The 15,117-nt window shown below is 50.5% G+C and overlaps 1 protein-coding gene across 2 annotated transcripts in view; it reads left to right on the top strand.

Annotated features, from left to right (window-relative positions):
* Window positions 1–15,117, top strand: part of Ksr2 (kinase suppressor of ras 2) — a 385,977-nt gene that overhangs the window by 287,925 nt on the left and 82,935 nt on the right. Inside the window, exons 8-10 of one of the 2 annotated variants that reach the window (XM_006249485.5) lie at window positions 4,162–4,229; window positions 8,636–8,754; window positions 13,856–14,024. In XM_006249485.5, the coding sequence (XP_006249547.1) occupies window positions 4,162–4,229; window positions 8,636–8,754; window positions 13,856–14,024 (356 nt within the window). Of the gene's footprint in view, window positions 1–4,161; window positions 4,230–8,629; window positions 8,755–13,855; window positions 14,025–15,117 lie in introns of both variants that reach the window. The other variant, XM_017598534.3, reaches the window with a different exon arrangement.

The raw sequence follows: 15,117 nt of genomic DNA, 5'->3' as shown, positions 1-15,117 counted from the left end.
TTATTGAGACCCTGTGTTTAAAAATATTAAGGAGAAGTAAGCAGCGGGCTGGGGGGCCTCACTCAGCAACGGAGTGCTTGCCTGGCACGCGCGAGGTCCTAGATTCGGTCCCCAAGATGGAGTAGATGAGGTGAATTTGTCTCCAAGTGTTCATCTCCACTGTGGTCCTCTTTCCTTACCCTTCTTAGTGATGGGCCCTCTGGAGCCTTGGAGGCTGGGCAGATGTTACAGAGATGGCGGAAGAAAAGAAAGGGAGGTTGAGTGGACAGGCAGCAGTGGGTGGAATATTGATAATTTGAGAGCTATTTTTTTTCTTTTCTTTTTTTTCGGAGCTGGGGACCGAACCCAGGGCCTTGCGCTTGCTAGGCAAGCCCCCTACCGCTGAGCTAAATCCCCAACCCCGAGCTATTTTTTTTTAACCAAAAAATTGAAGAAAAACTAACACGGTTTCTATTTCTGATAAATTGTGCCCTGTCCCTCTTATACCCAGGGTCTCTCTCACAATTTCTTCCCTTGTCCCTAACACGGGTGTGGATGGGGACAAGGTGTTATCTCCAAGGACCATGTCCCTTTGTGAGGAAATCTGGTCTTTGCTCTCTGTCTGATCACAGCCCAGGGCAGACCTGTGAGGCTGACAGGAGCCTACAGACCAGCACAGAGCCGCCTGAGAAGCAGGTCCCAGACTGGGCACAGGTAGAACTCCCTGAGACAAGGGCAATGTGGGTTTGAACAGTTCGTTTGGTCAGTTTTGCCAACTTCTGGGGAAGTCGCTGGGCCGGGCCAAGTCCCCCATTTCTCCTGTATCCTGTTTACTCTGAGTTAGTGTTTCAAAATCTGCTTGTCTCCTACAGGGAGCAGGGACATTTGAAAACCCCGGTCTAGGACCCAATAAAGATACTTGTTTTGGGGAAGGGGGGTTGTTTTTATACTTTTTTGAGGCAAGGTCTTAGTATGAAATCTGGGTTGGCCTGGGGTTCACAATCCTCCGATGCCAGCCTGATAAAATACTGAGAGTACAGGTGAATGCTGTTAGGCTCAGCCGCACTCAGGATCAGTTAGTTAACCAAGCATCAACACTTTGCTCGGTGCTTGTATGTAATCGTAGTTCTCCTACTCATAGTGATGGTGGTGATGGTGATGATGATGATGACAGTGATGATGGTGATGATGATGGTGACGGTGACAGTGATGATGATGGTGATGATGATGGTGACGGTGATGGTGGTGATGGTTTTGATGATGGTGATGATGATGGTGATGATGATGGTGGTGATGGTGATGATGATGGTGATGATGGTGGTGATGATGGTGACAGTGACGGTGATGATGATGGTGATGATGATGGTGGTGATGGTGATGATGATGGTGGTGATGATGGTGGTGATGATGGTGGTGATGATGGTGGTGATGGTGATGATGATGGTGATGGTGATGGTGGTGGTGATGACGTTGATGGTGGTATCACATACTGAAAGTCATCCCATTGCAGGTAACTTGTATAACACTTCCTAAGCACGGTATCATTCAATCCTTGCAGAGTACTGGAGCTCAGAATGTATATCAGGGCTGACCTCATACCCCCTATTCTGAAAGCTGAGCTTACAGGTATATGCCACCAGGCCTGATCTTGGGATCTTTTGGGCTAAAGTGTATTGTGTTCTCTTGTCCATGGTAGGGGCAACTTGAGGGAAGATAGGTTTTTTGGTTTGTTTGTTTGTTTTACTTACAGTTTCTGGATTTCCTATCTGGGGCAAGGAAGAAACAGTGCTGAGAGCATTCAGACTGGCATGTTCATGTGACAGGAAATAGAAAGGCAGTCTGGACCCTGGTTACTTCCAAGCCCGCCCCTTAGTGACCTACACCTATCAGCCAGGCCCCACCCCTTAAAGACACCACAGCCTTCAAACTCACACTCCAAGCTGGGGACTAAATGTTCCAAATAGGAGCCTCTGGTGGCCGCTTCAGACTCAAACCACAGCAGTAAGTCTATTAGAAGATGGAAACTCCACTTTGCTGGGAATGGAAAAAACCACATCCTTTGTCATTCACACAAGGCGACCTGAGAGCAGAGAGATGCTCAGGTGGAAGAAGGCCGCAGGCAGGCACCCTGTGGTAATTCATGTCTCTTGTCCGTCCATGTCTGGGACTGGCTGAGCATTTGAAGACCTTCTCGCCGGTGTGGTCAGCTGGGAAGAGGAGCTCAATGGTTTGGAGCTCTCTGGTTCCTCCTAGCCTGTCCTCTGTGTGCTCGAAGACCCCAGGTGTAAAGTATCCATATCAGAGATGAATCCTGGGCTTCTCTCAGAGCCATGAAAGATAGTAAAAAAAACAAACAAAAAAATAGGGAAACAAGTATACATTTGTATAACAAGCAGACCAGCATTTCCCTAGTGTCTGACCTGTCTGGGTCGCTCGGGGGCTTGTTCTAGTCTAGCCTCAGAGATACCAGTTCTTTGAAGAGTCCTAGAGATGTTTCCAGAAGGCACCAATGGGGCTGGATGGGAAGCTCCGTGTTGAGAACCATTGGTGGTTTTCCTGGTCTCTCCAGTTCTCTCTAGACTCATGGTCTGCTCTATGCCTAGGTGTTCTAACCATTGTGCAGAGAGGACAGTCAGCTTTAGAGGGAAGAAACACACTCGAACTTCTGTGTGGTGGGTGGGACTTTCTGCTCAGTCCTAAGATGCTGGTAGCCTGAGGTCAGTTGCCTGGCAAAACTGTGAATGATCAGAAATTACAATCGGAAATTTGGCAGTGGCTCACAAAATGTTGGGGGAATCCAGAGGATCTCGCATGCAGTGTCCGTCTTGTCTGTATTAAGTACAGTCATCTGCTGTGATGGAGGAGGGGTGGCAATATCCTTGGGAGGTCAGGCAACGTGGTGGGAAAGCGAGCCGACACCTTAGGCTTGTCTAAAAGGAACCCACCTGTCCTCTCTGCTCCTGGATGCCTGCTGATGACTGTGTCTGAAAGGGAAACTTTAATTTGATGTCTCCTAAGAGCTTTAGGCTTTAGGATAGACGAGAGACTACCTGTGAGATAGTGCCTCAGGGCTTCATCGGGGGCAAGCCGGCTCATCTCAGTATTCCCACCAAGAAGCTGAGAATGATAATAATAACTATTTCTTAGAGTCGCTAAGATTCAAAGGAAATAGTGTATGGAGAATGTGTAGTACGGCGAGTGGTGAATGACTCTTTGAGTACTTGGTAATGAGGAGTAAGTTCGGGGTGTTGCTTTTGACAATGATGAGGACAAAGACGATGACAATGATGATGATGATGACGATGTATGGCGATGAAGACGAAGATGATGATGATGATGATATTGATGACGATGAATATAGGCCATTATTCTAAGCACATTTTCAGTGCATGAAGTTAACATGGATACTGTTGGTAAAGCCATTGCTATTTTCTCTTGGACCACCCAGGGTGGAACTGGAGGAGTCGCACTTGGCAGCCTCTCTCCTGAGTTACTACCTGGGTTGCCAAGGGTCACATTTGTGGTTGCTGCCTCCCGGCATCTCATGTACTGCCCTCTACAGGGCCTGGAATTTTCCAGACCACTGGGGCATCTCATTTGTCCATCTGCTTCTTCCTCCACTCATCTACCCAGTCATCCATCTATCCTTCCATCCCTCCATCCATCTATCTGTCCATCTACCAGTTTACACATCCATTTGTTACCCATCCACCTATATGTACATTCATCTACTCCATTAGTTCATCATCTCTCCATACACCCATCCATCATCCATCCATCCATCATCCATTCATCCATCCATCCACTTATCCATCCATCTACATATCCATCCATCCCCCATCTACCCATCTATAATCCATCCACCCACCTACCCACCCGTCCATCCATTCATTCATTCACACATTCACACATCCATCCATCTACATATCCATCCATCCAGCCATCCATCTACTCATCCATCTATCCATCTACCCATTCATACATCCATCCATCTACATATCCATCCATCCATCCATCTATCCATTTGTTCATCCATCCATTCATCTATCTATCCACCCATTCATCCATCCATCCATTCATCCACTCATCCATCCACCCACCCATCCATCCATCCACTCCACCCCCACCCATTCATCTGTCTACCAAGCCATCCATCCATCTTCCCTTTCCTCTGTCTTTCAGGTTAAAGTGCCACAATAAATGCACCAAAGAAGCCCCACCCTGTCACCTCTTGATCATCCACCGAGGAGGTAAGTATTTAACACTTGTTACCCTGAGGTGGGCTCTGGAACTTGAGCATCCAAGGTACCCTTCCCCGCCAGCATGATTCCAGATAACTCCTGATCCCTAGATGCTTGCCCACTCGATTTCTCTCCTCCTAAAGCCTCTTCCTCCCTGCATGTTCCTTACCTAATCTGACTCCTGCCATCACTACGTCTTCCTTTTCTACCGGTCCTTCTAATCTTTTCGTACCTGCTGCTCCCCTCCTTGTCTCTGATCCTAATTTCCTCCCCCTTCTTCCTTTCCACTCCATTGCTTTTCCTCCATATTCAAAAAAGAGCTCAGGGCCTTTCCCTGGTATGACCCAGGCTCACTCTGTTGATCTTGCAGAAGTAGCCTTGGGGAGGAGACTGGCTTGGGGCCAGAGTTGTTTCAGGCCATCTGTGTTTCCCCTATTCTGGGGTCTTGGGAGTGTCTTGGTAACGTGACCAAGCTGGGAGCCTTTCACAGTGCACAACTAGACCCATTCAGCTGGGAGGAAAAAAGTTGCTCTCTACCACGGGACGTGGTGGGAGACAATAGCTCTTTATAAAACCTCATAGCCCCTCTTGCAAAATAACTCCTTAATTCCTTGTCCTGTGGATTCATTACTCCCAGAGCCCATGATCCATCCCCGGGGGCGATCTCTTAAGTCTGTGCTGTGGGATAAGAAGCTATTGGCCACAGCTGATTATTTGACTTGAGGATCTTGAGAATGAGCTAAAAACACAGGTTCCATCCCCGAGTCTCGGCAGCCACACCTCGGGCTCAGGAGCTCCATGTGGCTGCTACGTTGGGTGATAGCAGAAACGGGCCAATTCCATCTCTGCAGAGACCTCTCCTGACGATGCTGCTCTGTCTTGTGAGATCAGAACTCTGCTCCTCAGTGCAAATGGCCAGATGTTGCAGCCTGAAGAGCTCAGGCCGTGAGCTTCCTGATGCCCTCCCTCTTTCTCTTGGGACAGATGATTGATAAGCATCAATGGTGTGGGGTTTTTGTTTGTTTGTTTGTTTTTTGGTTTTTTTTTTTTTACAACCTCTCATTTATGGCCCAATCCTGTACCTGGCTCCTCCATTCTCCTCACCCTTTAGGCTCTCGCAGACTAAACCACATGATGTAGACCTCCCAGCCACCCCTGAAAGGAAGTAAATGTCAGACATTTTGTTTGGAAATTTCTCTAAAGGCTCCTTCTCTTGCCCCTCGCCCTGTCATCTTGTCTGTGGTGGCCATCTATGTGTGTCTCTTTTCCTTTAAGAAGCTTGCTTGCCATTTTGTTCTCTGTCCTCCTCTCTCTCCTTTCCTCCCTCTCTCCCTCTCTCCTTCCCTCCTTCTTTCCTTCTCTCCTTCTATCCCTCTCTCCCCCCTCTCTCCTCCCTTCCTCCCCCACCCCCATTCTCTCTCCCTACAATGTTTCTATTAATCCTTTGAGCACCCCAGACAATGTGTTCTGAGCACTCTCACCTCCCTCACCTCCTTCCATCACCAGCCTCCCATCCCCCCCCCCCCCCCAACTTGGCTTTGAGATCTTTCTTCTACCCCCTGCCCCCACTGAGTCACCCAGCCAGCCTTGCCATCAGAGCCTGCCCTGGTGTGAGGCCAGTCTACCAGGGGGGTCACATCATTAAAGAAATGAAACTTCTCCCTGGGGTTTCAAGGGAAGCCTGTTCTTCCCTTTTGGGCATTGAACCTATACCCCTCTTTACTCTGCCTAACCCTAGTGTGGCCATGCATGTGAGTGTGAACCAGACCCTTCCTGGCCCTGCCCCAGAGATGCTGGATCAGTACCTGCCTTTTTGAATCAGATCTGGTGTGTGTGTGTGGGGGGGGGGATCACACACTGATGAGGGCCAAGCAAACATCCCAAATGAGAGAAGCTGGGTAAACGGAGCCTGGCTCACTAGAAAATCCAGGCAGGTACTGCTCAGAGAGGGTGAGCACCGACCGTGTCCAGGCAGGCTGATTTATGTCATGTACGTTTGTGACCGTTCAAGTAGAAGCCTGTGAAGTTTTAGGTGCCTTAGACTTTCTGGGACTTCCTGGCCAGCTGTCAGCCACAGCAACATCTCCAGCTTGGAGGGAGCCTCAGACCCACCAGAGAGCAAGCTTAAGACACAGGCTTTAACAAGGCTGGACCTCCCTTCTGCATCCTCCCATCAGACTTGGCCTGGGAATACAAACCCAGCTTAAGAATGAACCTAAGAGAAGCTTCAGGCAAGAAGTGAGTTTCCCCCTAAAGCAGGTTCTGAGCTGTCAGAAGCTGTGGGTTTTTGATGTTTTTCCCATGCTGGGTCTCCATGAACAGAGACAGAAGGGAGTACTGTTTGGCTCTCTCCTCTCCTGCCTCTTCCCACCCTACAACCTTAACACACCTGGCACTGCTATTTTGAAACCTGAGCTCACATAGCTCCTGAGCCTTGGTCCGTGAGTCCGAGGTCAGCATCACTGGGGAATTTGCCTCCCAAGGAATGCAGCCCCATAGTGGGTGCTTTGAAGGTTAACTCCCTCCAGGAAGTTGAGACCCAGGTTGTAGGAGGGTGAACCTCCCTGAGAGTCTGGTATTTGGAGAAGGCCTCCTTCCTCCCACCCGCCTTCAAGGCCAAGCTCCCTGGGCCCCAGGAGGGCTGGTGTCTTGCAAGTAAATCAAAGAGAACTTTCCTGAAGATGTCCACTGGCTTCTTGCGGCTTCCCCCACCTCCCTGTTGGTGGGAAGTTGAAAATAGAGTCTGTTTCCATGGTAACGGCAGCTCAGGCTAAGCAGAGAAATTAAATCCCTGGGTCAGAGCAAAGCTTTAATTCCACATTGCGCCCCCCTCCACCCTGGCCCCCCAACAAAACACACAACTAACTAGGAGAGGTGCTAGGCAGGCAAATCTGAACTTGAGAGTCCTCGCTACTGTCGCACGCTGTGCTCCTCATGAGTGACAGAAATAACAGAGGCAGGCACTTGAGGACGGAGTCCTGCCCCACAGGACTGTGTGCCCAGCTCTGGCTCTGGCTGTGATCCCCAGGGGAGATGGCTTGGAGGAGCTGAGCCATTACTGTCATGATCCATAGTTATTTGGGACAAGTGCAGTCCAGTGTGTGGCCGTTTCCTTACTCTTGATAAACTCCATACATCACAAAAGACATCCAAATACATTATTAGAAGCATGGGGGACAGGTGTCCATCATGGCCCTAATTACAGGCCTCTAGGAATCAGGGGCCTTTCGCATTTTTGCATTGCAAGTGGAGTCCAAGGCTGATGTGAGAGGTGTCAAGATGCACACAGCACAGTAGCACCCATGTGGGAGAACAAAAAAAAAAAAAGGAGCAAAGGAGAGTAGCTTCCTATCCCATTGTCCAAGAACGCGTGTGAGGGGAGGTAATCAAAAGTCGGAAAAAATATGCATATGCTCACTGGGGTAGCTGGCTCAGTTGGTAAATTAGTCTGTGCCGTTCTGCCACACATGCTGTAGACCTGGGCGTAGAGCCCCAGAAGTCATACCAAAATGCCAGAGTGACAGACACACCTATAACCCCAGTGCTGGGGGTGGGAGTCTAGGTGGGCGGATCCCTGGAGTTCATTGGCCAGCTAGCGTAGTCCAAACTATGAGCTCCAGGTTGAGTGGCAGAACCCATTTCAAACAGTCAAGGGAGGGCTGGAGAGATGACTCTTCTAGAGGTCCTGAGTTCAAATCCCAGCAACCACATGGTGGCTCACAACCATCTGTAATGGGATCTGACGCCCTCTTCTGCTGTGTCTGAGGACAGAGACAGTGTACTCGCATATGTAAAATAAATGCATGAATCTTAATAAAAATAAGGGAGAGTGAGATCAAGGGAAGACCTAGGGGTGATCTTCCCAGGGCATCACACCCACACCTACATGCACATCCACACTCACACCCACATGTACACGCACACCCACACACCCACACACCCATGTGACACATCTAAAGTAACAAGTACCTATGTTAGTATACCTTTATGAACCCTCCCCCCACACACATACACACATAACACATTTACACTAACAAGTACATACTAGTGTACCTTGCATGAACATACACACACATGCTATGCACACCCATTTGACACATCTAGAGTAATAAGTACCTATCTTAGTATATATACACCTTGCATGAACCTACACACACATACACACATACACACACACGCACACATACACACACGCACACATACACACACACATACACACACACATGCTATGCACATGATACAAAGAGTGTGAAAACCACAGAGCACACTTGGAATGTCTGTCACGATGATTCATGGCTAACATTTCTAGTGTCACTGGTAGGTTTCAAAGTGGGACCTGAGTGGCTCTGCCCTGACATGGTCAAAGCCAATGTGATACTTAGACTCTCTCTGCTGTTTTCACCCTACGGACCCAGCAAGGTTAGTGCGAACGGAGTCCGTCCCCTGTGACATCAACAACCCTGTCCGGAAGCCTGCCCGATATTCCGATCTCCACATCAGCCAGACGCTCCCTAAAACCAACAAAATCAACAAGGTAAGGTGTGGCTTTTATGAGGCGAGGGGTAGCAGGGGGTGGGGGGTGGGGGAAGACAGTCATGGCTGGGCCAGATGGTGGGCAGCAGGAAGGGGGAGAGGCTTGAGATGGGGCGCTAACACTTCTGGGCTCTCCTGGCTCTGGGTGGCTTATGCAGAGTAAAGCTTGCAGGGCAGAGGGAAGCCATCCTGTGATGGGTTGAAGAGATACTCGGGGCAGAATTCATCTGGTTTAGAAGCAGGTCTCTGGCAATAAGACAGGATGAATGGGGGGAGGACAGAGTGCTGGGAGGGGAGAGGCAACAGAAGGGAGATTCTGTGGTACTCCAGACCCTGGCTTCTCTGACTGGGATGTTTCCCCATCTGCCAGAGCAGCTGTGTACATGGTGGTGGGCTTTCCGAACATCTGTTGAACTAAAGGGTGGTGATCTTCTTAGCTTCTGGTGGGGAATTAGATGGATGGGTAGCTATCCCTGGGGGTCCTAAGCAACAGCCGGATCAGTGTCTTCCCTCTGGCGTACGGCCAGTAGGCAGCTCTCTGTACATCTTTCTCTCTGGCGTGATCCGTCTATGTTGCCTTGGGCATATCGATGGGCCGTGCTGAAATTGGTCCAGGAACGATTTCACCCCACGCTAGAAGCCAATTTTGCATATATCAGGAGGTGGTTTCTCAGGCCCTCAAAGCCTCCGTTTACTGTGTTGAAGGTGAATTAAATGTGATGTCAACTTAGAGATGGGGGAGTCCACAGATCTGGAAGCAGATACCAGATGAGCATCTTGGTGACAGTTGACCTTCCCCTTGGTGAAGTGTGGCCTTGCTTCCCTGCCTTGGCTGTTGAGAGGAAGACTCCCTCACCATCCCCTCTCTCCTTCCAGGAGCCAGAGCCTGTCTCAGCGGGTGTCACTCAAAGGGTATCATTCTGCCTAAAACCCACCTACTGGTTTTCTGCTGGCTTCCGGAAGCAAATGGAATTTGTGTATCTATTTTCCCACTTCTTGTGCATGCATGTACACGGCTTCACATATTTGTGGTGGCTCGTGTGTGGGTGCATATGTATACGTGTGTTGAGTGTGCATGTGGAGGTCAGAGGTTGATGTCCGGAACATCCCTGTGGGCTCTTAGCCCTCACTGAAGGAGGGCCTCTTAATTACATCCAGAGTTTGACACTAGGGCTGCTTCTGCTTCACCCACAACTATTGGGCACTGTTTTTAATTGTTTGTCCTTGGAGCAGTCACCTCTGGCTCCTTGTCACATCAGCCTAGCATTTGAAAGGACCTGTATTCTGGGGTCAGGGCAAACTGGCCACCAGCCTTGATGGATGTGGGACTGTAGTCAAGTGGCTTGCTCTCTCTGGGCTGAAGTTTGAAGTTTTCCTCTTTGTAAAATGGGCACATTTCCAGCCGTGTACTGCTATACAACAAACCACCCCCAGATCCGCAGTGTGTCAGACCCACTGTTTTGTTATGCTTACAGTCTTCCAGCTAGAGGCTAGGAGGTGGGTCAGGGAACCATGGGGCTGTGTGTGTATGTGTGTGTGCGTGCGCGCGCGCATGCATGTGCGAGACTTTGCTTTTACCGTAGGATATCCAGAGGCTCTGTTGGGAAACCCCTTATAACTGGTGGCTAGTGACATCCAGAACCAGGCTGAGTTCACCTACCCTCCACTTCCCTGTGACTCAAGCCACACCCACGCTGTCCATTGCTACCTTTACGCTGCGACAACAGCAAGGTCGATGAGTCACAAGAAGGCCCATGCAGCCGGAAACCCCTAATGTTTACCACCAATTGCTTCACAGTTCTCCAGGCTTCTTCTCTCTCATGTCTGGTGCCTGGGTTGGGAGGGGTTCAAGTCAGCCCAAAGGACCACCTGTCGTCTGGAATTCCTCCCCATATGGCTTCTTCATGACATCTGTGTTTCTTTCTTGGTTGCTCTTGGGACCTTGACCGTGTTATTTCCACAGTTCTTTCCTAGGGAGGCAACCACACATTGTGGGACTTGAGGTTAGGCAAGGTAGACTCCGGTCATCACCGAGAAGAGGTTCTGGATCGCTGCTTGATGACGCTCACAGTGACCAATAACACCAGCTCTGGAGGGCGGCATAAATAAACGGAGGCAGCATTAAATAACGTTTGAAAATGGCTCTGCACCTCCTGGTGCAGAGTGATGTTCAGGGGACTGTAACGCGTGTTGTCTTTGATCTCAGGGCTTCTAGCAAAACATCAAGCCAGGGCCCCTTTACTTTGGTTGTTTTGGGGAGTCTCAAGGCCAAGTCTAAGGGGATGAATTTGGCTAGTGTTCGCAAGGCTCTGGTTTCCATCTGTGGCTCTGCTGAGAGGAGGGAGGGAGAAAGGAAGGAAGGAAGGAAAGAAGGAAGGAAGGAAGGAAGGGAGGGAGGGAGGGAAGGAGGGAGGAAGGAAGGAAGAAAGGAAGGAGGGAAACTACTAAAAGGGGACCCTCCCCACGGGGACAGCTGATGGGGGCTTAGTTAGTGTGCCCTTCCAGAAGTGACCATTCCTATCTTAAAACCCATCTTTTCTTCTGTGACACTGTCAGGGTCCAGGAGCTCAAAGCCACCCAGAGACCCTTCTGTCTGGCATCACCAGTGCTGGAGCCTCCTGATGTCAGATGGGACAAAAACACGGGGCAGCCTGATGAGCCACAGAGACATTGTTTTCCTTGTCTGCCAGGAGGGGCCACTCAGGAACGGACAGAGATTGGCCTCCGTGCAGACAGCGGCTTTGCCACGGAGGTGGACAGGCGCTCTTGTCGGGCTGGGCTATTTTTTGCCTCGCTCTTGTCTTACTGGCTTCATGCAGATTCTTGTTGTCAGGCATGATGTGGTTAGGGAACAGATTTCTCAGCCAATTTGCTCTGAAGAGTTCCTGCTCCCCTCCCCCTTTTTTTTGGCTCGCTCGGTCTCCCGTCTGGCCTGATCCATCCCAGTTCACAGAGGCCCTGGTTCCTCACCTGACAGGTTGGCAGAAGGTAGATGTTGGAGTCAGAAAGCTTGAGTTTGTTTGTAGCACAGCTCCTTAATCTGCTGTGTTGCTGTGAGCAGGGCCAGTTCAATGTCTGTTTGCCTTTGTTTTTCCCTCTGTAGAATGGGCAAAGTGATGGGGAGGCATTGTGGGAGTGATGGGGAGGATGGGATGTGTGGTATGTGTAAAGGATTTAGTCTCAGGAGTGGAGGAGGGTGAAGAGAAAGAGGAGGAGGAGGGAGAGGAAGAGGAAGAAGAGGGAGAAGAGGAGGAGGAGGGAGAAGAAGAGGAGGAGGAGGCAAGAGAGGAGGAGTAAGGGTTGTCAAGAGGCAAGATAGTGACAGCAAGTCACTCTTAGGAGCTGGGCTCTCTGAAAGTAGACCTAGGGGAATGGCCTCAAGTCAGGTGGGCTGCCTGACCCCAGTGACACCAGGACTTTGCCTTTAAAGATCTAGTGTTTTAATTGTGTGGAGGTGTGTATGTGCATATAAGTGCAGGTGCTGGAGGCAGCCAGAAGAGGGCGCTGGATTCCCTGGAGCTGGAACTACAGCCGCTGTGAGCCTTACGGCTTAGGTGCTGGGAACTAAGTTTGTGTCTCCCAGAAGAGCAGTATGCACACTTCACCACGGAATCATCTATCCAGCCCTAGACACTATTGTTCTAAGGATATGAAAAGGTGAAGGAGCTAGAACAACCCAAAGTGCTTTCATGAGAAACCAAATTGCACCCAGTCTCAAAACGGAATAACCATCTATGGTAATCATAACCAAAAGGAAAGTCCAGAGGGCAAACAATCCCGGGAGAGGATGCTCACTGTGGCTGATGGCTGAACTGGCATGATGTACCATTCTCATGCGCCCGAGAGACTGAGAGATGATACTGCACCGAGTGCTGGCTTGGCTGCTGGGAAAACTGCTCATGGTAGGGTGCAAGTAGAAACCAGCTAAGCCACTCCAGAGAGCTACATGTGTGCACACAAACCTCGTTATGAATATTTATAGTAGCTGTATCCTCACACACGCAAAGGAAGCAACCCCGACGAGGAAGTAGCTTAGATGTTCCTCGCCGGGAGATAATTTACAAACTGCATTCAAACAGCAGAGTGTTGCTCAGTGGCCAAAGTCATTACGTTAGTAAAGATGTCTTCTCAAGGTTCTGAAGGAGAACTGCCTCTTCCTGCTCCCGGTGGCTCCTGCAGCCCTTGACTTCTGGTGGCAATCCTCCAGTGTCTGTGTGTCCTCACATTCTCTTTTCGTGTAGCTCCTCTTTCCTGTCTGTCATGAGAATGTTCGTCCTTAGAGTCAGGACCCAGTCTGTCTCTCAGTCTTTGTCTCCGTTAACATCTGCAGTGACCCTCGTTCTAACTGGGATTGGGTCCTAAACTTCAGGTTGACATGTCTTGCAGGAGGGCACGTTAAACCCACTGATCTGCTTTCCAAAGTTCAGCCAGCGAGGCCATTCTGCACACACGTACTTAAGGACTCCATCTTCCCTGGATGGAGCTGGTCTGAGGGCAAGATAGATAATGCAGGACCCAGCTGCATGCCGGGGAAGATGCTGAAGGCTTACTCCCACGCTCTCTCAAGCTGCCAGGCTGTTGATTCTTTAATAAACACTTGGGAGGAAAAGTGTCAGAGTGGGGGGGGGGCAGTTCTCTGGGCACCTCGGCATGGGGCCCCTCCAGATCAAAGAGTCACAGACTGCACGGCTGGCACCTCCACGGATTTCATTATGTGGGTAACCTCTCCTGCCTTGAGTTCCAACAGCAAGCAGGAATGAGACTCCAGAAACTTCCCTCCACATCTGAGTGCAACCCCTCTAAACGGACTGGCTCAGGTGTGCTGCTGTCCCTGTGTGTATGTGTTGGAGGCCATATACTCGAGGAGGCACAGGTTGACTTTGGGTATATATCCCTGGCACCTGTCACTCTCTATCTCGTTTTTTTAGATCAGGTCTCTCACGGATCTAGGCTAGACTCTGGAAAGATCTAACAATTACAGGAGGGGCTTGCCATTGCTGGGGAAGTCGGCTTGGGAGCCCCTTCCTGCCCAGCTCATTCCGTCTGCTGAGTCTCTGCTCCCCCACCTGTCCCTGACCCCTGCCCTGTTTTTCTTTCCACAGGACCACATCCCTGTCCCCTACCAGCCAGACTCCAGCAGCAATCCCTCCTCCACGACGTCCTCCACGCCCTCCTCACCGGCACCCCCCCTCCCTCCCAGTGCCACGCCGCCTTCTCCCCTGCACCCCTCCCCGCAGTGCCCGAGACAGAAAAAGAACTTCAACCTGCCAGGTACTTCTTCTGTGCTGTGGAGACAGGTGGATACCATCGGAGGGGAAGAGATAAGGGTGGGTTTTGGGTCATTGCCAAAGCCAGCCAGGAGGGGGAGCGGGTAAGGGAGCCCTTGCCTGAAAGCAATGGGTTGATCATCAGAGAGGGTCTGGGAGACTTGTGGATGTGTGTTCAACAGACATGGGGCCATCGCCATACAATGGTACATTTCACCTTTTGAGGGAATGTAAAGCAAGAGTCATCACCTCTACCTGTCAAACGAGGAAACTGAGGCACGGGGACTCTAAGAGATGTGTCTTTCACTTAGCATTGAACTGTTGTCTTTATCTAGCTAAATCACAAGACAGAGAGACACCAGCTCCAGAGTCGGCAGGAGTTCAGTGAGACAAAGTAGTTGGGATTGGTGACGGGGTGCTGTGCGGAGGACCCTGGGGATGCATGCCAGGGCCAGGCTACTTCTTAAGTCTCAGGTGCCCGTCTGGGCTCAAGTGTGGGAGGTCCTGGATTCAAGATCCACACCTGCTGGTCCTGCTTCAGCTGCATGACCTCTGGTTCGGGTCTCTCAGCTCACGCCCTAAGCAAATGGCGGAAGAGCTGCTTTGAGAGACCTGGTGACGCCGTTGTCATTAGACCTGAGGAAGGGTCTCTGTCTGCCTTCAAGTGGATCAGACCCAAGACTCTTGCTGCCTCCTCCAGGGCCCCCATAGGGCCCAAGAAGGCTCTGCTTACTGGGCCTCTGCCATTATGGTACCCAAGAAATGGTTGGTGAGGTTGCCATTGGGGTCCTTACTGTACAAGTGTGAGAACTTGAGTTAATAATGTTTAAGAAAGAAAAAACTGGCACAGTGACCGATGCTTGGAATCCCAGCACCGGGGAGCTGGAGATTCATAGAATCTCACAGGCATCCAGCCCAGCCAAATTGTTGAGGGACGGATAAAGTGACACCACCTCATAAAACAAGGTGGGAGGAGCCTTGGGGATGGCCCCTAAGTTGGCCTCTGGCTGCTACAAGCATGTGCACACACCAGACGCACACGCCCTCACACCCGTGTGTACTTGCACACACACAAATGCCGTTGGAGTCACCCTCTG

The sequence above is a fragment of the Rattus norvegicus genome, chromosome 12, assembly GCF_036323735.1.
Source record: "Rattus norvegicus strain BN/NHsdMcwi chromosome 12, GRCr8, whole genome shotgun sequence".
NCBI classification, from domain to species: Eukaryota; Metazoa; Chordata; class Mammalia; order Rodentia; family Muridae; genus Rattus; species Rattus norvegicus.
This window is presented reverse-complemented; position numbering and strand designations above follow the sequence as displayed.